General features: G+C 45.3%; 6 protein-coding genes across 6 annotated transcripts; 2 read left to right on the top strand and 4 right to left on the bottom strand.

Annotated features, from left to right (window-relative positions):
* Nucleotides 1-1,724: 1,724 nt before the first annotated feature.
* Nucleotides 1,725-2,575, bottom strand: TRUGW13939_08823 (uncharacterized protein; the record flags this gene model as incomplete). The annotated part of the gene is made up of 2 exons (XM_035491951.1): nt 1,725-1,856; nt 1,913-2,575. The coding sequence occupies 2 exons, from the start codon at nt 2,573-2,575 to the stop codon at nt 1,725-1,727; spliced, it is 795 nt and encodes a 264-aa protein (XP_035347844.1).
* Nucleotides 2,576-3,712: 1,137 nt separating this feature from the next.
* On the bottom strand, nt 3,713-4,810 carry TRUGW13939_08822 (uncharacterized protein; the record flags this gene model as incomplete). Its single annotated transcript, XM_035491950.1, has 2 exons — nt 3,713-4,414; nt 4,463-4,810. 2 exons carry the CDS (start codon nt 4,808-4,810, stop codon nt 3,713-3,715), a joined length of 1,050 nt encoding a protein of 349 aa, XP_035347843.1.
* Nucleotides 4,811-8,615: 3,805 nt separating this feature from the next.
* Nucleotides 8,616-9,352, top strand: TRUGW13939_08820 (uncharacterized protein; the record flags this gene model as incomplete). The annotated part of the gene is made up of 2 exons (XM_035491949.1): nt 8,616-8,900; nt 8,954-9,352. Coding segments are annotated over 2 exons (684 nt in total), but the record flags the coding sequence as incomplete, so codon positions are not given.
* A 2,239-nt stretch (nt 9,353-11,591) lies between these two features.
* TRUGW13939_08819 (uncharacterized protein) lies at nt 11,592-12,800 on the top strand (the record flags this gene model as incomplete). The annotated part of the gene is made up of 1 exon (XM_035491948.1): nt 11,592-12,800. The coding sequence occupies one exon, from the start codon at nt 11,592-11,594 to the stop codon at nt 12,798-12,800; it is 1,209 nt and encodes a 402-aa protein (XP_035347841.1).
* A 177-nt stretch (nt 12,801-12,977) lies between these two features.
* TRUGW13939_08818 (uncharacterized protein) lies at nt 12,978-13,669 on the bottom strand (the record flags this gene model as incomplete). The annotated part of the gene is made up of 2 exons (XM_035491947.1): nt 12,978-13,035; nt 13,443-13,669. 2 exons carry the CDS (start codon nt 13,667-13,669, stop codon nt 12,978-12,980), a joined length of 285 nt encoding a protein of 94 aa, XP_035347840.1.
* Nucleotides 13,670-17,992: 4,323 nt separating this feature from the next.
* On the bottom strand, nt 17,993-19,637 carry TRUGW13939_08817 (uncharacterized protein; the record flags this gene model as incomplete). Its single annotated transcript, XM_035491946.1, has 2 exons — nt 17,993-19,300; nt 19,368-19,637. The coding sequence occupies 2 exons, from the start codon at nt 19,635-19,637 to the stop codon at nt 17,993-17,995; spliced, it is 1,578 nt and encodes a 525-aa protein (XP_035347839.1).
* Nucleotides 19,638-24,235: the final 4,598 nt, after the last annotated feature.

Genomic DNA, 24,235 nt, shown 5'->3' with positions numbered 1-24,235 from the left:
CAGAGGTGTCCTTCTCCCGCTTTGTCAAGGAACTCTTTCCAGTGTTGTGATTTGGCTTTCTCGATGGTTCGCGTCCACGCGCGGCGTTTCCTTTGCATGTCATGGAAAAGGGCATTGGACTCTGCATGTTGGCGTCCTCTTTTGGCGCAGCTCTCCTGCCATTTCCGCCGGGCTCTGTTGACCTCTCCTTGTTGTATCTTCAGCTCTGGGGAGAACCATCGTTTGGCGTAAGGCGACGGTTTCGTTATTGGCGTGTATTGGTCTATGGCGTTGGCTGTATAGGAGATAAGCCTTTCAACCGTTCTGTCGAGTTCCGCGTTTGACTGGATCGTGGGGAGAGGGGTCATCTGAGCGTGCACCGATTTCCCGATCTTATCCCAGTCTGATCGGTCGTATGCTTTCCTCGGCTTTGGTTCTGCGTTCCGTACTGGTTGGAGGGACCATTCTGAGTAAGTGGCCCGGTGATCCGACCCATAGTGGTCGTGGTATAGGTGGCATTTAGTGACGCTCTCTGGGTGGTCAGTGACCGTCAGGTCGATGGTCGAAGTGCTTCCTGGATGGCTTAATGACCAATATGTGGGTGTGCCTCTGGGAAGACAGGAATGGAGTCCGAGTCCCTGGAAGAAGCTGACTAACTCCTCGGCGTGTTCAATAGTCGCTGTGGAGATTCGGTTACGGCTCCATGTTGGGTGGTGGCGGTTGAAGTCTCCCGCCATAATGATTGTTGTGGCTCTGCTCGAGGTTTCTCTTGCCTGCAGGATACAGGATTCTACTTCGTTCAGCAGTGGCTGTATCGATATTTCCGCCAGCCGTTGGCTAGGGTTGGTTGGCTGAACGTATACTGAGAATACCAGTATTTGTCTTTCTGTTGTCCATAGTTTGGCAGCGGTAACGTCGGGATGATTGCATTTGATCTGTTGATGTGAGGATGTGGAGATTCTCCGGTTGACATAGAGTAGACTACGTTTCTTTGAATCTCCTTGGTATGTTGGTTGGTATAGGCGCCATGCGCTGTGGTTAACGTATGTGTTGAATGCGGTTGTGGGCGGTTCTTGGATGAGAAGTATATCTAGGTTTTGCGTCCGGTGGTCGTTGATTAGTGCTTCCATGCAGGGTCTCGCTTTCATGGTGTTCAACTGTAGTATACTCAGGTTTGGTGTGGTCATTGCATTGACGGAGGGCGCGCGGGGTTAGGGCAAGTCTTGTCGCCGGTTGGGTGTTCTCCAGGGCAGTCGAGACATCTCGCTCTCATGCCCGGTGGACAGTTGCGTCGGTCGTGGTCGCCTGCACAGTGTCCGCATCGTGCCCGTTCTTTGCATGCCCAGGCCAGGTGGCCAAACCCTTGGCATTGGTAACACCTCTTCTCTTTCAACTGGAAGGGTACAACACTGCCGATATGTGTCTGGCCGATCAGAAGTCCGTGGTTAATTAACCATTCCGCTGCCTCGCGTGTGTCGAACCAGATCCCGAGCGATCCATGTTTGCCGATTGCGTTCTCCTTGTCTTTTCTAAGCCAGGCGATTTGGCTGATCCGAAATCCCTGCGGTCCCATACCATTCTCCTCCATGATTTTGTTCATGCGTGCGTTGTCGTCTTGCAGTGCTAGAAGGTCTTCTGTGGGGGTTCTGTGTACGACCACCCCGAATCGTGGTCTCACCAACTTGGTGTTATTTCCGAGCTCCCCTAGCCATTCGGTGTTAGATCGTGCGGTGTCGGCCTGTTCTTCATTTTGGAATCGGATCAAGTATCCCGTTCTTGTGATTCCGACCCCAAGGACCTGGGTGTCCTGTGTTGCCGGTGCGTTGCAGAGCGCTTTCTGGATTTGAGTAGTCGCCACTTTGGGCGGTAGGTTTGTCCTGAATGTGCTTGTGTCGTCGCTGTCCTGTTCAGTCTCTCCTCTCCGGGTGTTCACTCTGATGCAGTTTGTTTCCTTGGCTTGTCTTTTCCTGCCTCCGGGTGTGGTGTTCCAGAGGATCGATTGGGTTTTGTTCCCGTTCGCTACTACCGCCGCCCATGACGGTTCGTCACTTGCGGTGGCTGGAGTGGTGATCGCGCTGCGTAAAGACTGGAGTTCCTGGATGATTTCACTGTGTCCTTCGTATGAGCACGCGCTTGGGTTCGTTGAGGTGATGTGGCCTTTGATTTCTTCCAATTCGCGTTGGGTCGTCGCTAAGGCCTCTCCTAGTTTTTGCAGTTCCCTCTGGTGCTGGGTGTCTCTTCGGAGAAGTTCCTCCTGGTGTTGAGTGTCTCTATTGAGTAGTTCCTCACGTAGATCTACCAGTTCCAAGAGCAGCCTTTGTGTTTCTGTTTGATTGGCGTCACGTGCTTGGTTGGGGTCTCTAAGCTCTGTGATTGGTTGGCCTCTAAGGGTTGCCGTTGGCACGTTTCTTTTGTGTTTGAGATGTGTTGCCTTGTTTTCAGCGTTTCTTTCTTGCTCTTCACTGAGATGCCCTGGCCGCCTCACCTCCCGGCCTGATCTGCTTCGCTGTATTTCTGGTGGTGATGATGGGGGATTGTCGGGGTCAGGGGTACGCGTCGCGGATCGACCCACAGCGGCACGGGTCGCGGCAGGCATGTTGGCGTTCCCGCGTAGGATCTTCAACCACCACAACAATCGGTTCCGGTCTATGATTATTACAGTGGCTGTATGGATTTACCCGGATATACAGTAGTTTCCCGTCGATCCGTCGATACAGTAGTTTGCACCTTCAGAGTAACAACTGAGACTCTCTTCCCTTCAGACGTTACAGTTGTTTCAAAAGGTACAGTACTTTGCATGTTCAGAGTCAACATGTACCTCCTCGGTACAGTTGATTGCCGAACTGTACACCTGGTTACAAAACCAGTGCGCGCTTTTACTCGCTTCAATTGTTTCTCAACCCCTGTAGCCAAGGTGGCGCTAGGCCATATTTGTGAATTTTTCCGAGGCCCTGTCTCAGGTCTTGGTAATGAGACGGTATGAAATGTTTCATGACTAAGAATCGTAAATTTTGTGTATTCGTAATACAGACGTTACGCCACCTGAGCATGCTTCCACCAGCGGGAGATCCTCTCGGAGATCCATACAACCTTAATCGTCTTTCTAGATTGACAACTATTGCTAAACCTAAATGGCTACAAAACTAGCATCATCAACTTAAGAGTTTACATAAAATATTATTATGAGTAGCGAGATTACTACCTCCTAGATTGTCGAAGTCCACGTGCTAGGCCAGTGTTTGTCCTGTTTGCACAGAACATTCGAGCTGGTGAGGCGGTGCTCGCTAAGTGCACGGCACGGGCCGAAAATCGAGGGGTTCGTAGGTCTAGTTCAGCCGAGCCATCACATCGAAAAGTGGGGTAAATTACGGTACAGTAAAACCTTGGGAATATTATTATTCCGGAGCTTTCCCCAATATGGGTTAGGGTGAAACATGTTTAACAAACGAACTGAGTAAAAGCGCGCACTGGTTTTGCAACCAGGTGTACAATGTACAGTACATACTAAAAAGAGAAAGGTACTGTATATTCATCGAAGTCCCGCTAGCTTCTTTCTAGACTTGTAGTATTGTGTATCGCTACTACTGTATTATGGTGTTGACAGGCATTATCCTGCAAAGAATATACAGTATTAGAATACTGAGGTTACGTACATCAAAACTTATAGTTCAATATCGTTAGCTATGAAATCCCTTTGTCACTCAAATGCTGATTCTTTCAATACTGTAAGAGCCTAATTTACAATGATAAAAGCAGGCCCGAATAGAGTGGATTTAGCGACTTCTCTGGCATCAATAAATGGCCCAGGGCTGTTTGTCAATGTCATTATTGTCAAACCATTCATTTCATTGGCATTATAGGGAAAAAGCGCTTCCGCATTCACAGCGTAGTCTTTAACATCATTAACTCCGATAGCTTCAACTATAGGCAGGTTCTGCTGGTTTATATAGACAGCGAAAAGATCCCCATAGTAGGTTTGATTCGGATAACTGAACTGGATGATTTCCGTTTCGGCGACCGGAGTGGTAATAAGATTTAATGGTGCGAATGTTTTCAGATGGATGGCGTCCAGGTGCGAACAAGAACCTGGAATAACATGACTCCGGAGGGCTGTAAAGGTGAACTCTCGAACACTCGCTGTTAGGAATGGAACTTCGCTCGGGAGCTTCTGTTGAATTATACGAAAAAAGCCCTCTTGCTCTCCTTCCTGACCAATAATAGAAGTGAGAACTTGAATTAAGGAGGTGTCTCCTGAATCAGCGAATATACGGGTGACGTCTTGCATGGTTCCAAGATTCACACTCGTAAATAAAGAGGCATGCCATATGGCTTCTCGTAGATTTGAAACAGGAAATGAGTAATTGCAAGGTTGAATTGGATTGGTTCCAAAGTATTCAAGCAATTGATTTGCTTGCAATGCGTGGAGTTCCTCTTGCTAAATAAAATTAGCCTGAGCACATTACAGGTAACGAAGATATCATACATTTTGTATGGTGAGGATCGACTCGATTATAGATTCCCCGTTGTCATCGCTCAGCTCATACCCGTCGACATTGTTCGTCAAGTTGAAAAGAAGTTCCGTGAAAAAGGCGACCTCAAATATTTCGTTAAAAGCAATGAGCTGCAGACTGATCAGGCTGTCTTGGCTGATAGAACTTGGCAATGCCGCATTGGGCAACATGCCATGTGCTTCTTGCTCAATACTGGATATCTGACTGGGACTAAAGTTGGAGCGTCTGTCTGCCGGTGAGGTTTCGGTGCCACTGGTCCAATAGAAGCACACAGCTCCGAGGGGCAATAATGCCGGAAATAAAGCAGGTTGTAATCTCATGATTGCTACACAAACGATGACCCCGTATTTTTTTTATTTCCCAAAGGGTTACGAAATGGCTGGTTTGGTTTAGTTAAATAATTTGATTATCAATGTCCTTCGGAATTTTCTTACGGCATCATTTTAAACTCCGTCCTGTGCACCAGACAATCTCTGTCATCACCCGATCATCAAACGCCCAAATTGTGGCTTGAAACTATAATGATCAGCAAAATACTGTCATCAATGCCGTATGTTACGATTTCACATGATTCTAGTTCACGTTTCCCCCAGCCCATGCTCAGAACCGGCAGCGTTTCGTTTTATATAGTGATTCAATCGACAAGGACGTACTGTAACTTTAATACAAGCCTTTTGTGAGCTGAAAGATACTGGGCAACCGTTCATAAGATACGAAAAAGAAAATGAGAGAACGAAAATGCCAGCTGCGGCAACTCAAGAGATATCGCTTACTCCGAAAAATGTCTCTCCAACCAAAAAGACCTCGGATACAAACCCATATGTCGCTTGAATGTCAGCATGAATCGAGTCAGTCGTTGAAGTCACTTTTAACTCAATTCCGCAAACAGCGTTCAGAGCCACATTTGAACAAGGAATATTTCGACACAGCAATCAAAATAATTCGGTTGAGGATAAGATATCGAAGCGCAAAACTGGAAATCAATAGGTTGCGAAAGATTTTGCGCCGTCGCGAGTAGGGTAGTAGTAGTCTTAAGGGTTTAGGTGGAGCAATTGTACCGGCATATGTGCAAGATGGCATTGATCTTTAACTCCCTCCTGATGTCTTTAGGGTTCCACTGGTGATTCTGTCTAGCATTGTACAGTACAGTAGGAATAGGAGGGCCACAGAGTCCGTCCTAGTCATGGACAATCCATACTGTCTGAGCCACCGTCGCACTAAAGCCGTATGTAAATGTCGCGTAAGTTCTATTGTTGAAGTACGTACAGTATACCCATTTTCTAAAACAAAACAAAAAAAAAAAACTGGAAAATGCTTTAAGAAATGATGGCGTAACCATTATAGAATCCCCTACGTCGTTTTCGATAATCAAATTATCAAATCAAACCAAATATCGTCATTTCATAATCCTTTGAGGAATAAAAGAATCTTAAGTAACCAAAAGTCACCGACACAACAATCATCTCATAAATAACAATGTTATTGAGTCTACATAAGGCCGATCATCATTTATTTTGATAGAGTATGAAATCATTACATCTCGGTGGATAGGGTCAAGTGGTCTGTATTGGGAACTGTGTCGGGCCTTTTCCAAGGATGTTTGATTTCTATCTAGGGGTACGGTTCTCTAAAACAACAAGCATGGAGAAGGAATCTAATTAGCAGGACCTGCAGGAAGGGTTTACCTTGTGTGCTTAGGTAACCAGCTTGGCCCCTTATAACCCGGGGGTGAGGCTATTCCCGGATCTGGCACCGGGGGTAAGGGTTGATTCCCTTCCTACCTGAGGCTCCCAACCGGCTCCGAAGCAGCTCTCACCCTTGGGAATAGTCTCAGCCTCAGCCCCAGCCGTCACAAATCCACCAAATTGAAGAAGGCTTGACTGCAACATCTCCCCTATCACCACATCTCACAGAACTTCTCATTGCTAGCTATTTGATCTCAAAACATGCTGGAGTTTTGTGTCAAGAACTTTCCATTTGCTTCTAAACAAAATTTTCATCTACTATTTAATTGACTTGGCAATTTCGAAGTACCCGAGTGCTACGTACTGAGTTTAAAAAAGCCTCTAATATTAACATATTCATCGTGTTTGTCGGAATCTGGCCAGCAGCATTGCATCCAAAAATTTTATAGCAACACCGATGTTCTGCTTTTTATCAGCTGCTAGCATGGACTTGCCCGCGGTCATTATCAACCGCTCGGGGGCAGGGACGTTAAGGTATTGAACTATACGAGAGCGATGTGATGCTCGAAAAAGCTTTCATGTCATCCAGCTATCTCATTCTTCTGAACCGGGACATGACTTACTCGAATCTGTTTTGCAATCATCGCCATTTCAGATGTTATCACATTATCTTTTTCTGCCTTCTGTCGAAACCCGTGATCGTAGAACGTCGCGATTAACTCTCTTTGTAGACGTGGAATATATCGAAGAGTGTTTTCAATACTTAGATAAGGTTCCAGCCCGACAAACGCATCCACACAATGCAATAACAACAGTTGATTTCCAGAGAGGCCGTCATATTGAATGAAGTTGCCGTCAACAATTCTTCCAGCGGCCCATCCCTGAATGCCTTGTACATAACGCATCCAGTATTTACGAGATACTTTAGAATCGACCAATGTTTCGTAAAAGACCTTGAACACCTTTTGAAGGTGTATAACAATCAATTCAAGATGCTTAACAGTTTCCTTCTCACCCCTTTCAAACGCGATAATGGCCATAACCATGTGATAGTAAACAGGAAGGCCCTTGAAACTTATCATTAGTCGGCATTGACATTGTGATAGGATGCGACCTGCCGTGCTTTCCATAGCTGAAAAAATGCGGCCAAAGTGATATTCCGTCGATTGAATCTCCTTAGGCATTTTGGCATTGAAGAAATAAACAAGATTCCCGTTTCTATCATAATTACAGTAGTAGTTGGAAGTAATATTCCCACCAGGAGACGAAATCCCATATCGTTGCTGCAGGTAACCCCATACGATGTCAAGCTCAGGGGGGAAGTCCACCATGTGCTCCTGTTGCGCGATTTTGACAATCGGTACAGTTGCCCATCTGGGGATCATTAGATGAATTACGCATAGACAAAAAGAGAAGTGAACTAACCGATATGCATGTCTAGATACTGCAATACAGGCAAAAAAGCCATTGTACACCTTGGGTGACAATTTTGTCTGTAACGCCAGAGTTACCGCATCTAAGTTGATGGTTTCGCTCAAATCCTTCCTCACCCGTTCACGATATGAACTTATTCTCGCGATCCCAGATTCGGAATCGCAATACTTTTCTTCTGTAGCTAATAACGGCGACAGTTTCAGGTATGATTCGTGGTAGGGACGGAGAGCTGGAGGCCAACGACTTCCATAAACACTTTGTGGTGGCCAGGATCCTGCCCCGTCACGTTTGATTAGATATTGAAGAGCTCGTGAGACATCGTGATCATAAGGAATCTGTTCAATCAGGTGCAGGTATTTCGATTGGTTCGTTCTACATCTTAGGTAAGATAGCACGAAGCCAATCAGAACGCATGCAAGTATTGAGCAATACCAAATCATATTTATAGCTCTGATTGTAAATCTTGTTTTATGAATGATAATATAATTCTGCATTGTAGAGCCGTCTAATATATATGGAGTAAACAATACGGCTGACCCATAGTCCAGCTGACCCCACGGCCGACCATTAACCGACATTTTCGCATGAAGGGTGGAGTCTAAACTAGCTTTGACCACGACATACTACAATTGCAATATCTGACGTAATATTCTCTGAATCACACATTGAGTGACATTAGGTACTACCAAACCAAAGCTTGATAGCTGTAAAGCATTTTATTTTTACATCACTTTTATAAGGTATGTATTATTATTACCCTTGTCATATTTATATCTGAGTCAGCAAAGCACCATGCTTTAAAGCATGTTCTATTTTCACGTCATTATTAATATCATCACCCATATTGTTGTATTTTTATTGGTATTCAAAGTTGCGGCATAGAAGGAAGCAATGTGTACAGATTAAGTACTAATGAGAACAAGAGTTACATATATATGACTGAATTTCATCTGATCGACGTCTAAAACCATCATCGGAACCCTCGAACCTAAGACGAAATCTAAAGATGCCGATGAAACGCAGTCTCTTGCTTCCATACTTTGTACTTCTCATCTTTGCGACCATCCAGCTCGCCCTAGTCTCGCGCATGGTGGCCTTTTTGCACATACAAAAAACTCAAGTCAAGACATACCAAGCTCTCGGGAGCGACTCGCCGCTCGGTTTCAAGATACATGTTCTGCCTGAGAAGCTGTCACTAAACCAGGGACACACTACAAATGGCGCTGCAGGGTATGGATTGGTTCTTAGTATTGCTCTTTTGGCATTCACATTTTCTTTCCGAGATGATAGAGTTCGTAGCTCGCATATCCTATTCAGTGTCCAAATATGTTGAATGTTTGCTAGGATCACACAAAGAAACTTCTCACGATGACAATCTTGCTTGCACTACTGTCTTTTTTTATCCTGTCGGCCTTTATATACGTCTTTGCCGTCACATACTTGACGTCTAACAACCGAATCAACACCATCTATGCTCAATCCATAGACGGCGCTCCCTACCCGATCGACAGTTGGACGCCCGAGACATGGTATAAAGCATTACTCCTTCTGCCACTTACAAATGTCGACTTGACTGGTGCATATCAGGAAATGGCGGTTTGGAGGTGGTGGATAATTCCTTACCTGATAGTGAGCATGTTGGCATTTGGTTGGACTGCTATTGTGTGGCTCAATGAAAGGTCGTTTAAACAGCCTAAAAGTAATCTTGCCGTCAGCATGTATACTTGCGTCATTAGTCTTAGCGGTTTGCCAGGGGAATGCATGATTAGTCAAATTGGCACCACAGCCTCGCGCCCAGCGCCTAACTTACCCCTCTTTATCTCGCCAGAAAAGTACAACCTATAATTCCGGATCACACTTGAGTCGCCATCCTACCTACCAACGTGGAAAATACGCTTTTATGTCGTGTCCTTCCAAATGGATGGTTTATCCTCGGCGGCGAGCGTTATCGCGGTCATTCAACTAACGGGAAGCCTCGTGAAGCTTTGCGGGAGCTACATTCACGAGGTGAAGAATGCACGAGACGAAATTTCAACCCTACAACGAGCGATCGCAGGCGTCCAAGGGACAGTCTAAGACCTGCAGAAATCCGTTCAAAATAGCGACAGTAAGGCCCTACCTACCTTCTCACGACTAGTCAGCAATATTACCGATTGTCTCTCCGACCTCCGATCCTTAGAAGCTAGACTTGACCCAGGAAAGGGAAAGAAGCTGATGAGAAAAATGGGATTACGAGCTTTAAAATGGCCAATGAAACGCGAAGAGGTGGAGCGCGTTATTCAGAACCTCGAGAGATATAAATCTTCATTTCTCCTAGCGTTACAGGTGGATCAAACGTACGTTTATCGAGTACAATATTATAGCACTGGATAATGACTCAAGGACTTTATAGTTCTTTGATGGTTGGCCTGGTCCACAATACCGATCGTATTAATCAACACATCGATCTGGAGAAGCTGACAGTCGTGATGGAGGCAGAGTTTGATTCATTCTCTGACCGAGACGAAGTCCAATGTCTCTCAGGCACTAGGACCGAGCTCCTTCAGCAGATAATGGAATGGGCTATGTCACCATCCCAAAAAAGCATTTTCTGGCTAAAGGGAATGGCTGGGACAGGAAAATCCACAATATCGCGAACTGTGGCAAGATCGATCAAGGACACCAACCATCTATGTGCCAGCTTTTTCTTTAAAAGGGGTGAAGGGGAGCGAGGGAACGCGACGAAGTTTTTCCCAACATTAACTAGGCAACTGATGTGTAGAATCTCTGAGCTGAAGTCGGGCGTGCAAAAGGTACTCGATCATCACCCTGATATTATGTCAAAATCGCTCAGGGAGCAGTTTGAGAAACTACTCCTTCAACCGCTGCTCAATCTTAACCAACCCGGCCGACAACCTCAAACTGCTGTGATAGTGATTGACGCCTTGGATGAATGTGAACATGATCAGGATGTTAGGAATATAATTCGATTACTTCCTCTTCTACAGAAGGCAAAAGCGGTTCGCCTTCGGATTTTCGTGACTAGCAGGCCTGAACTCCCAATCAATGTAACGTTATTGGCCAGTTTCCATTCGCACTGCTGAGGTTCCACGATTTTCCATGGGAATCTTTCAGAATTATGCATTGATTGGGATCTGTGAGATTTTTATACGGGAACCACCATCAATCTCCCGCCCATAGGCTAAAAGAGAAACCTTTAAATCTACTACCGCTAAAAGTAGACCAATTCACTATCTGTTCGAAACAATTTACGTAATGCGACCTCCTTCTTTTGAGGAAACTTGTGGATAGAGTATAACGGCGGTAAATATATGATTAAGTAGGTTAAGAAGTTATGTACCATATATAATACAAATACCATTAGTGCTATGTATACGTATTTCATGTTTAATACGATCAGCAACTTACAACAGCCCTCACTTGAAACAAATGACATCATAATCTGGTTAGACTAATGCCTTGGCAGTGGGGCTAGAAATTAACTGTCATATGTTTGGTAGTCAAACCGATTTCGAGAATGACTGTAACTTGATGAAATGAAGAGAATGTACCTTGAGCACCAGCTTCATATGGTGTTGATCTGCCTGATCAGCTTACTGAGAATTTGTCTATAAAAGTCGATGAGTTATCGATCCTGCGTCAATTTGACTTAACTTTCACTCTCTTCTAGCTATTTCTACACCCTAGAATGTGATGTGGAATAGATTCGCAAAGGAATCCCGATATCTTCAAATCCGCCCCCTGATTTATTCGAAATTGGACCAGCCAACATATGTGGGTTCTGAATAATGACCCTTTGAGGAGCGGCGGCCAGGATGAGACTCGTAAGGCATGTATGGCAGCTGTTTCTGGACCTCAACGTGCAAGTATCTACTTATACTACTCACTATACCGATTCTTTCATGCAAAATCACCCTGTGATAGAAAGTTCTCTCCTATCTGCCAATACATCACGCTGAAGTCGCGGTAGTCAACTACTTTAATGGAGTGGAAACGGCTCGGTGTACGAATTTCGATATGGATTGTACTCCAATTTGGCATCCTGACCGCCGGTGCTGCTCCACAGCTTTCCTTGTCAATCGTCAACAATCTCCCCGGTGACGCCTCCGTAAATGCATATATCACTGGCCTTGACTCCGGTAATCGTCTCGTTTTGCTTCAGCCAGATGGCACCTGGTATCGACCTGATGCCGCCACACAATCATCCACCCCAACGCGGATAGCGACGGACGTCGCAATTCCTCTCGGCCCGTATAGAAGTGTCTCTGTTGTGGATATTCCAGGATATGTTACAGGCGGCCGCATTTGGTTCGTCGTTGGCACGTTGACCTTCTCGACGGTCCTGGATGCGAATGGCCTCGTCACTCTGGTCGAGCCATCGGTTACCGATCCGTCCAATCCCAACATAGGAATGCAATGGGGCTTTATTGAGCTCACTTATTCTGAAACAGACGGTCTATTTGCTAACATTAGCTATGTCGACTTTGTCAGTCTTGCACTGGGCTTGTCACTCCAATCGGCAGATGGCAGCAAACAAATGGCTCGGGGGCTTCCTGCCCATGCCGCGAGGCTCATATGCGATAGCCTGCAAATGCAGGCCCGCATCGATGGTCAACCCTGGGACCAGCTCTGCGTGATGGATGCTGCGGGTGACGTCATACGAGTCTTATCGCCGGCGAATTACGTGAGCAAACAGCCGACGGCTTTCAACGACTACTACCGTGACTACGTGGACCAGTTTTGGATGACATACAGCCATGGACTGCTGACTCTGAATACGGATAATGCTGCAGGAGTTATCGAATGTACCGTGTCGGATGCGCTTCTCACGTGCAGCGGAGATAACTTCGGCTACAGCAAGCCTTCCACTGCCGATATCTTTGGCTGTAGCAGTGGCCCGTTTGCCATTGGCGACGGGGACAATGAAATTCACAGGGCGGTTGTACCCATTCTCTGTGCTGCTTTCACTAGAACCACGCTCCTGTCAGATGACGGAAATATCGAACCCCAACTAGATTCCACCTCGTACTATACCACTAGTCCTTCCAACTACTACAGCAAAATTGTGCATGATTATGAAGTGGATGGGAAAGGTTACGCGTTCCCGTACGATGATGTTGGGAAGGGCCAAGCTGGCCTCGTCTCATCCACGAGCCCGAAGTTGCTGACCATTACGGTAGGTGGGCCGTGATCACTTAGAATATCTGCAATTTTGTTAGTGTTTTAGCCTTTACGTTGCAGTAGAGAAGAATATATATTTCGTTAGCAGTTTATTGATAATATATTTATCTATTTTAGTGCAGCAATATACAATAGGAAAGAGTATTATTATAGTGTTACAGACGGATTCGAAATTGGCTTCACCTTTTTACACACTCTGTGCTGAATTCTGCCCCACTATTGTGAAGTTGCTGCCTTGTACTAGTCTAATAACAGTTAATTAGTATAAATTTACGGTAGTGATGGACACTGATCTAACTATATCTTTACTAGCTTGTATCTATAATGGGGCACACTTTGTCAAAGAGACTGTAAATAAGGTGAAGGCGATTTTGAAACTGACTGTATGAATATAAATAGAAATCGAAAAAAAACTTAATTTATCTGATATGTAATACTGTACTGCACCCAAACTAACTCTTGTCAAACGATCCCACCATTGCTCAAGTACGTATTATGCCGGGATGTATGTATTTAAAAACGCCCCCATACAACCCTTAACATGATTTGACATAAAACACAGCAGCATAAAAGGTAAAATCGGTTTCGATAAGAAGTGAAAGAAACAGAGGAGCTGGACAGAGGCGCTACCTTGGCAGAACTCGGAACGAACCTGCGATGGAAGTGTCCTCTGGAGTCTGATGGTCTTGCACCGAAGACATCTGGCGTTGTCGGTAGAATCTTGATGTCAGGTGCAACTTGGTCATCTACAACCACACGAATCTCCTCTGATGGCATATCAACCTGTATCTCAACGATACCGATCGGCTCTGGAGTGATGGAAGCCAATGTTGGCAAAAGAGTAGATACGCAGGGCGATGGAACGGCGTTTGAGGCCATTTCTTAACGTTTTGTTTTTGTGAGTGATCAATTTTTCCTTGCCAGTATATTATTCTCAATGTTCGGAATATAAAGAATTGTATTGAGTGAATATTCACCTCCAAGGGGTTCCAAATGGTCTCTGGGGATAGCAAAAGTAGCCCCAGAAGCTCCATATTCGACCGACTTTGGGTTTCTGGAAGAGGCGTGTGACAGGCTGTTTATTATCTTTGGGCAAGCTGGAGGTCGGAATTGACCGCCATTACAGAAATACATCCTCGGGACCATTTTGGATGCACAGTACATGAAATTACAAGCTAATAGATTACGTACAACAGTGGAGTAATTTGATGGAGCAGATTTGGAACAGAAAATGGATGCTTCAATAGTGAAGGTTATGCTCCAATAACAGTATGACTGTTGCCGTAATCATTTCCCCCACCTTCAAAACATTGTCTAATAATAGTCCGCTGTAAAACAGTGTTTTCTTGTTGCCGTTACCTACTAGGCCCATAGTAGTAACCCCTGTCTTTTCGTGACAAACCCAAATGCCCGCATCTAGTTGACGTTTTTTCAAACTGTTAAGTACTGTACCCCCCTAACACCATTATCCTTCTAGTAAGAAAAGTTGCAATCTAAAGTGCACATCATGCCTTCGACTCTCTGCGGTTGTGAACGGCGCATTGTCGTTAAAACATACCAAAACTGCACCGCTACTCCAAAGCATGAAAACACGGAGCGCAGAGTGGTTTGGTGCAGTGATCCCGGCGAGAATTGTACCGGGTATAAAGAAGTTTACCTTGGAAGCTCAACAGTCAGAGCCCCCGGGCATATATGCCCAAAGTGTTCGAAAAATTCCTGATAAGTTTGTACCCCACAGGGTCTCGGCTCTATACCTGGCCCTGACGACTGATAGGGGATGCCTCGATCAACAACAAATCAACTGCAGAACCATTTTCAGTCATTCATTTTGATACGTGTTGTTGAAATTAAATATGCTTATACACTCTTTTGGTTCGGATAGCCGTCTCGGTCAGAAATAGTTGATATAAATTTGCTCGAGACATGATAAACTTTTTTTTTGACTATGTATGATTCATTATAAGGCTAATTTTCTGGTACGGTATAATATGACCAATACTGCTCATATAATCCTCACATACAGAATTCGGTAGAAGGGTCAATCTGGCGGGAAATTCTCATAACGGTGAGGATCCTCTAAGAGGGGCCGCCTGATTCGACGCTCATCCTAGGAGACCTTACTACATGCATGGCTAGTAAAAGGTATTAGGCTGTCAGTTCTTTCATATAGGTAGATGACAAGAGGTTTCAGATAAACTTTGCTCTTCAATTTAATCCAATCATGAGGTTTCTTTTGTTCCATAAAATTGGTCGGGCATAACTATGACGTATTTCGACATTTTCTGTCACCGTGCTATTTTTTAGATATAAGAGCTCATATACAAGCTAAAATTCAAACTACACTGCATTGATTATCTTCTCACAAATCCTAGGTCAGTAATCCTCACGTTCTTGATAAGGATTGAACTAATGTTTCCTCAACCAAGACACTGCTAAGTTTATTTTAAGATGGTGCAATATACGTGTCGGGACCATGGAGAAGACTTTCGCGGCTTGGATAAAGCGATTGAGCACATACGGTGTCATCATGTTAGCTTCATCCGTCGTCCTGGACCCCTAGGAGCTGCAGATAGCCATGGGCACGTATGGTATTGCTATGATTGTGAATCCAAAAACTCTAATGACCATCGAAGCTTCGACTCCGATAAAGCTATGTGGAATCACCTCAGAGGGTGCCACGGGTTCATATTGGACTGTCTAGATGTTAACTAAGAGCAAACTAGACCTGCGTATGAGGTGAAGACAATTCTGACCTTTGCCACTGCAGAGGAGATCAGCCCACGAACTTCGGCGTCAGGAAGAAGAGATTGCACAAGTGAGGCGAAATTCTGTGCGTCAGCCATCAATCTGAAAGAGCAAGGAGGCATTGTATTGAACTGCAATGGTTTTGGAATTTGTCCTTTCTAAGTTGTATTTCATTGTCTTACCGCAACTAAACCTAGAGATAATGAACAACAAACTGTTTGGTTCAATGGTTACTGTAATATAAGCTAGCAGGCGTTGAAAATCGACTTCGTCGCTAGCGGTTTAAAAAAAATCGTCTGAGTAATAGAAATAGTCCGAAAATTCATCTTCTGTCGTTTTGTCATCATCTGAGAACTGGTTCCCAATTTCCCACTTGTCCTGTGTTGCTTTCTGTTTAGATGAGATGGTGTATTGTTCCTCATAAGCTACGCGGACTACAGTCCTTGTATGCCATTTGAAAGTAACCGGGTGCGAGACGATAAAGAACACAGCATTATAGACCTTATTGCTGTCTTGGGGCTCTGATTGTAGCATCAGAAAGAAAAGTCGAAAAGCCGCGTCACGTGCTACGGATTTATTGCCCTTCACAGGCCCATAATCATCATAATCAAGCTTACAGGACCTAAGGTTGACAAACATTTCATCGATTGATTGCCGCTCAAGCACATCAACTTCGAGGAAACGATAAGTGTTGCACAGAGTGTGGTATTGAGAAGATCTGCCTTCAAGGAGCGAAAGCAATGCCGGGGCCCTAAGTCGAGCCCTTTAAGGGCAGTAATCGAAAAGAGGGATAGTGCTGTGGCCGAATTCTGAAGTGTGTGGTTGGGCACTGCGTTGATACTGCACGAAGGACGCAAGATATGGTATCATGCGGAGGTCAATATCAAATAGATAATCCTCAACCTTGACTGTCGTCTTCGAAGACCTTGATTTGGTTGTCTCGTTCAGATTTGCGAACAGTTATTGATGATGTACTTGTTATATTTACTAAGTAGACCGAATTAACGATGGCCCGTAGAAAAAAAAAATAGATACATTAAGAAACCACTAGACTAACTGAAGCTAATCTACCTGACGATGATGTTGATACCATCTCCCGCGGTTTGTCATTCTGCTATCTCCAAGACTACAACCAAGGAGATGATATAGAGCCCATTGAAATAGTACTCAATTATTTTTCAGTATATTTGGTTGCCGATAGGTTCGGTATTCTCCCTCTCAAAGAACTTGCGACAACCAGGATAGTCGATTGGACAAGCTCAAACTGGGAGTTAAAGAATTTCGCGGGATTTGCTGAGGAGATATGGTGTTCTATTCCACCTCACGATAGCAAACTCCGTGCTCTAGTTGTGGAGACTTTTGCAACCCATATCCGATATTTCTTAGCGCAAAACAAGGGAAAAACCGTTCTTGCCGAAAACCCGCATTTAGCTGTTGAGGTCTTGACGCAAGTCGCCGAGCAAAATGATAAATTCCAGAAAAGGCATTTGACCCTCATCAAATCGAAGTTTGGAAAGATGTAAATTATATACGCACGGGAGAAGTAGGGTCGGCATCAAAAAAATTTATTTCAATCGCATGGAGTAAGTTGGGACATCGAAGTGGTCAACTTTATCTCGAGCATCATTCACTCTTTATATGTACAGCACACTGAAAGGATACAGTAAACAGAAGTTAACAAAATTTTCTATATGCAAAATTATGAACATTACATGGAATCCATTCTGCAGTTGAAAATATAAAGATATTAGAATATGTAACAGGCGCATAGTATGTAACCCATCGTGAAGATTCTCTCGCACAGCTTTGTGGATGTATTATTTTTTGGCGTTTCAAAAAGAGGCCATTTTCATGTAAATGCTAGTCTTTCCCCAACCATTTTTCCTTTGTGCTTCGTAAAATATACTCCTTACTTCATGGCTAACGTCATAATATTTATAGTAAACATCTGGATGGTAGTCGAGGCCACGATCCTGTGGATGGCTAAATTATGAGAACAAAATATCTCCCATTGAACCAATAGACTATGCTTAAGCGGCGGAATGAGTGTTGAGGGATTTCGAGCTCGGGATCAGTATTCAATAGAGAAGGTTTCTCGCCTGAACCGCAATTCGCCTCTTTCGAAGCAGCCTAATACCATTGTTAGCGGCTTTTGCAATGGGGTAATGACTACGAACCTGATCCAAGAGTGCCATGTGTTGCCTTATCAAGTCCTGGCTAATCATCCTGGTGTACGGTATGAGAAACTGAAGTGTTACTGTAAAGTTCTCTGGGAACGATTATATTGAAGGTGCGGTGGCCATTAAATAATTTTATGACCAGGCTTACATCAGATGAATTATACCGCTGAGGTCAGGGCTTATGTCCCTATTGAATTTTTTGGAATCGGCTGACGTATGCCCAAATTAATAACATGTACAGCGAAAATAATCACAGTCGTAGCCAGCTTCCTTGCTGTCATATCATCGTAGTGTGGTGTGCCGATGATGGGTGCACTGATTGCAAGGGTGGTGAGATTATTGTGGTTTTGGTGTATCTGGTTGCCGGATGCGTGACTTCTGGCATTTTGAGAAGTACGGAATTTTTGGTCCGAATTTTTTTCCCATATCTGTGAAGAAATACCGGTACCGGCACCAATATCAAACTTAGAAACCCGAGCATGGCACTAGCCCAGGGAGCGCCCAAAGTGCGAAACATCGGCAGTGCTATTAGTGGTGTGACGGTGGCAACAATACTGCGGAGAATGTTAGTGGCTGCAAAAGCACTATTGACCTTGTGCATATAAACGTCCACGAGATAGTTGAGTCCTTGAAGGAATATGATGAAAATTCCACACCCAATGAAGATTCCTGCTACATCCTGTGCAACCCATGTCACGTGGAGGTTTGAAGTGGCGGCAAACCAAAAGAACCCTAGAGATAAAACGATGCCTCCTGACGCCATCGGCAAAAGACGGTCTTCTGCAATCTGATGGATAGAAACTGCCAAATGACCGAGGTCAGAGGCATGCTGCTGCGCTTTTTGGTTAAATATATGATTTGCCCATAGCATCAAGAAGCTGCCTAGAGCAACGCCCATGCCGATCGAGATGAGAGAAAGTGTGGCATTCTCTGAACTCCACTGTCGCACGTGGGCGAAGACGAATGGGAACGCTTCGCATAGTAAGAAAACAAGCCCATAGATGAATGACAAGTAAATGGCGATCAGAAAGAGGATGATTTCGTGAACCAGCATACTGACTGGCTGTAGCAAGTAGCGTTTCCAGCTATGATCGGCCTCCTGTTCGTCCAGCTGGGAATGAATGGCCCATTTTTTGGTCCGCATCCGAAAGCGTCGAGCTCGTTGTTGTAAAATTCGGGGGCCATACGTCTCTGGCAAAGAACAGAACGCTGCTAAAAGAAGGACGGCGGAGATGATCGTAGGAATCCATACGGCCCAGCGCCAGTGTAGGTGGGAATACGATATATAAGCTCCGAATATCGGACCAAGGATTAGTGCAATGAATTGACAGATAGTAAAAATGATGACGGCGGTCCCACGGCTTGACAGGCGCCAAATATCTGCCAGCGCCCCCCCTGCAATGATCGTAGATGCTGTGCCGAAAAAGCCACAGAAGGTACGGTAGATAAGCAGGATCGTAATATTGGAAGCAGCCGCTACGTGGACTTGGCAGGCAGTAAACCCGCAGAATCCTAGAAGAATTGGAATTCGTCTCCCGTAGCATTCGGATAACGGTCCCCATATCGTGGATCCGATGGTTGCCCCCTTAATCGCCATAGTTAGAAGAATACGTGGTGGAGAGGTTGTTACTTACTAGCGCAAACAGGCTTACACTCAAATTACCTACAGTGGAAGAAACCCGAAATTCTTCTACTAGAGCTGGTGCCATGCCACTGAAACCACTACTGGACATGACATAGCAAAACGTCATTGTGGAAAATACCAGAGACACCCACAGCTTCCGTCTCGCGAACCAGTTTTGAGGATTTTCAGGGTCATTCACGCCATCCCAGGTCGTCAGATCACTAGATGGTCCGTCATATTCAGACAAAGAATCCAGAGATATCGTCTCTCTGCTGGTAAGAGTCACGGAATCTTCCATTGCAAAATTATCTCTTTGGTATTTTAGGCTGGTCGTGGAGACTAGTGCAATTATATATTGCTTTGAGGTAAACTATTCACATTTGCCAAGGGTGTTAGAAATGGACTCCACATATGCTACCTTTTGATGAAGTCAGAATGGGTTGTTAGTTGGTCAGCAAAGACATCGGCGAAATCGGCTAGCTGAATTAATGACGTGGGACAAAAGATTATAGGTATTGTAAGGGTTCGGATTGAACAATCATCTAGAATGTCCGATTGGACATGGTTCCATTTTTTTTATATCGTGGTGTCCATAGAGTCATTTTTACATAATTCGACAGACTTAACACGTCTATATCCCATTTTTAGAGGAACTAACAAAAGGCTTAATCAATACATATTGAGACATGATACGATCATGGTTCGGTTCTTTTCCTTCGTAGTTCATGTAGCCGGCTTCTTCTGTGAGTCTCTTTCTTGCGTACGGGTTTCAAGAGCTTGATGGGTAAGTCTTCGGGCGGAGGATGCTTTCTTTTGCGATGATTAGCCTGGCCAAAGTAGGCGTCCAGGCTTTGGATCCTGATCTGGTTCGGTATTTGAACCGGCGACCCATTTACATGTTGTGTGGAGGAATCTAGCATTTCCAGAGTCACGGATATATTTTGACGGATGGAGATGAAATCGACGACCTTGCGGATATTTCCACTCGGACCTCGGAATGATGAACTCCCGATTACCCCTGGGACCCGGGTTCCATTGACATAAAATCGTGCTTGATTTCGGGACATCCGATTGAGAAGAATCTCAAATGCCGGGTGTTCAGCATGCAACTCGCACACAATGCAGCCTTTGCCCACATATTCACCGGCTACGTACCTAGGATAGGAGGTCAACTCGAAAGAGAAAAGAGACGCAACCAATCGGTCACCGAGTTGGCGGACTGCAGACGAGGTGCCGAATTGTTCCCGCGCATGTTTAATAATGTCGGGAATCTGATTTACGTCATCCAGGCGAGGAGGGTCTTGATCGAAGTGGACGTCAAATCGCAAATAGTCCTCCCCATTTCTCCAACCCTCATCGGCACTCAACAGTCCTTTAAAAGCTTCCCAGAGTCGGTAGAAGGATCGTGCATGCCAATGGTGTCTCGATGGATGAGACTCTGACGTAGATCGTGCCTGTCCGGTGCCAACAGAAACGACTAGTGGGTGCTCAGTGCCGGAGGCAATGGCCTCAATCTCGGAATATGCTACAGATCTAGGATTGTTTTTCCAAATTCCACCGTCTTGGAAAACACCTAGACCGGGAACGTTCTCAGGTGGGAAAAACCTACCCCGGTTAGCCGTGAACGCCATATGGAAGTGGATTCAGCCTACCATGGGGCTGCAGCTGCACACCTGCCACTGTTGATCTCATCAGTCATGGAACGAAATCCTCAGCCGGTACGCTTACATTAGCCTCAATGGTAAGTTGCTCAGCCCGTGCTGCGGCTCGAGGGCGCGGTATCCAGCTACCCGAAACCGTCAGCGCCTGTCTCCTGATAGGGGCAAACTCACAACTTTCTGGCCGTGTTCCATTCGTTTGGTAGTTTGTGATGACATGACGAGCACCATCAGGTACAGTAGCCACAGTCACACATATTTTTGTTCCATGCTGTGTTGCATATGAATAGTCGGCTAATGTCAGGTCTTTCATAAACTGACGGAGGATCTGTTCGAGGCCGTCAGTGGGGTACAACGCGTCCGCAAGTACGGAGGCTGCCATGTTAAACAGCCAAGAGAGACCTGGCAGCATGGAAAAAGGATTGTAGCGTGGTTGGAATGCCTGCCATGCAAATTTTTCATATGCGACGATCGCTTCATCAACCGGCAGTCCGAGTATACAAAGAAGGCAGATGTTTAGATAGCCTGCGATGTGTTTGTTAATATGAAGCACTCATGATTTGCAGTCAGCCATACCACAGCTCGTCACCACGTCGAGATCAAAATAATCCTGAACTGGAATAGGCAAATTAATGGTCTTTTCCAAAGCTTGTAAGAATACTAATGGAATAATGCCTCGACAGCCTCCCCCATCCAGTGTCAGGACCCGTGGAGATCGCGCCGGGTTGCGGGTTTTCACAACCACGTTACTAGGGAATGTACAATGACACAGAGGACAGCGATTGAGATCAAATGTCCACAAGTTGCTGGCACGGGATGGTTCGTGGATCTGGAGGCACGTTTCGCAGATATAGTGCTGACATGGCATTCGATGCTCTGGAACTCGGCGGAGACAGAGCATCGAGCAGATCGTAGAGCTACGAAGGTGACGAATTCTAGGTAACAACAACGCCAGCATATCGCGATGGATTTTGGCGGCACCGCATCTCTCGCTGATTCGAGAACACAACCTGGAGAACTGCTTTTGAATCATGTTGACCAAATGATCGGAACTGCCACGTGAACCTCGTATCTGACCACGAAGCTGATTTGATAAAACACGCGAACACAGGTTTCTGTAAAGAGATTGGAATACATCGGCTGGAGCGAATGCTAGAATGGCATTAGCTACATATCAGATATTTTCAATGCTGGCTCACCGTGCATATCAGGCGGAAAAGCGTCTAGAAGAAAGGCAGATGCAAGGGTCGGAACCACCACATCCTCTACATCTACACAAGACCGATAACTTGACAAAAATTCATTAATGTGTCGTTCCATTGTAGACGACTGAGGATTCCCAGTGCGGGAAGCTTCAATGAAATTGAAAGGCGCAAAAGGGGTGGCGACGAAATGCTTACTGGCAAGCTTAAAGAAGGCCGCGAAGTGGACAGTAGTGAAAAGAAGCCCCATTTGTGATCGTTCTTTAAACGCCTCGTTGGAAAGGCGTTTTAGCCTTTGAGAGAGGCCGCGGATCCGCCTTTTGAGTGGTATTCGACTTCTGGTTTCGACAACAACGACCTCCACTCGACAAAGGAAGTTACAAGAATCCGGGGTGCAGATTTGCCTCAGCAGACTAATAAACTGAGTTTTGATTTCTTGCTCTTTGCCATCAACTTCACACTCAACTACCAACAGCAGACGCGGCTGGACTGGAGCTGGAATGGCCACAGGATGATCTTCGCCAAACCATGATGTAAATTTTTGTGCAACCTGATCCAGCCCGTCAAAATCCGACAAAAAAAAGCAATACGTATCGACAAAGGGCCAGAGAAGTCGAAAGTATACGGACTGAATGATAGTGTTGTCGGGGAACAAAGGGTTTCCTCCCGGATCTCGTGGGAGCGGCTGAATAAACGGACCTTCATCTGACGATGTTTTATACGTCTTCGTAGAAGAGAAATTCTGCGGTAGAGGGCCATCGGCAAAAAGTGAGCGTGGGTCACCCACTGGGGAGTCACGAAGACAGATTACTCCTTGATGCGCAGCAGGGAAAGACGTCGGTTCCACGAGACTACGTGCCATTACCCGATTTCGGTTTCCTCCGATGAAGACGGTTAAACTAGGGTGAACATGATCACAGCGACGGGCTACCGCCTGGAGATGGCCAGTATCCTTGAAAGCAGAATCCGTTCCCAGCTTGCCAATCTCTAGCCACTTCTGTGGGTCGTATTTCCCCATGCTGACGTTACTTAGTATTAGTAGAAACAGGACAGGCGATATGGTTTTATAATTCCACTGGAGCCCAAAGCAGCACTAATCGAAAGAGTCCAGAAGAGGCACCGAAGTCCAAACAGAACACCCATCGTTCCTTTTCTTATAAAATAAGTCTAACCCAGGTGCTTGACGGAGCGCCGCCCAAAGAGCAACAAATTACAACTGGATCTCGCTGTTTTCAAATAATGAATAGGGGTAACACCATGTATCTTCACGTGCCAAAGAGTTCTCCACCAACACGCACTCTACCTAAAACTTACCATGAGTGGCCCTTTTCACGCTCCTCCGGATATACGTCTTGGTCGTCAGGCGTATACTATCGTCGAAGGCGCCCTACATACCGTCAACGGTATCGGCTCAACACTTATTCTCCGTCTCTCTCCACAATTCCAGAAGTAAGCCCAGAAGAAGAAGAGGAGCTGGGAATAGTAGTCAGGGTAGGTTCACATATGTGATCCAATATCCATCATCACATATCCAGTATGTTTGCTAAAGAAATTAAACTAGGGAATCAGGTCTACGGGCTACTGAGGGCTGTCTCGTCGTTCTGAGGTATTTTATTATAAATACAGATACATTCGAAGCCTGTTCGGGATTTTATACGCACATTCCTTCTTTTTAGTTTAGATCCAGGCAATGGTTATCTTAAACCAATATTTGTATAGTTATATTATATTTTATTTATATTATACAGTAGGTAGCACAATCAGCTTGACAGTCCAAATAACGACGTAGGGGCTGACGTTCTGGTTTGGATGCCGTCATCATATTGCTCCGGCTCGACACGTCAGAATCGATCCATAGAACCTATGCCGTAAGACTATTAGACAGGCCGGAACTAGGAAAATACCCCATCGGAAAAGTAAGATGCTTTTATCACTCAATAAGGTGACATCCCTGCGCCCCCGACGTAGAACTACAGTTGTCGGCTTCCAAAAATACGATAAGCAATAGACAGCAATGGTTCAGACTGGGGAAGAGC

Source organism: Talaromyces rugulosus, chromosome V, assembly GCF_013368755.1.
Source record: "Talaromyces rugulosus chromosome V, complete sequence".
In the NCBI taxonomy this organism is placed as follows: domain Eukaryota; kingdom Fungi; phylum Ascomycota; class Eurotiomycetes; order Eurotiales; family Trichocomaceae; genus Talaromyces; species Talaromyces rugulosus.
The sequence above is the reverse complement of the archived record's forward strand: the minus strand, read 5'-3'. Positions and strand labels throughout refer to the sequence as shown.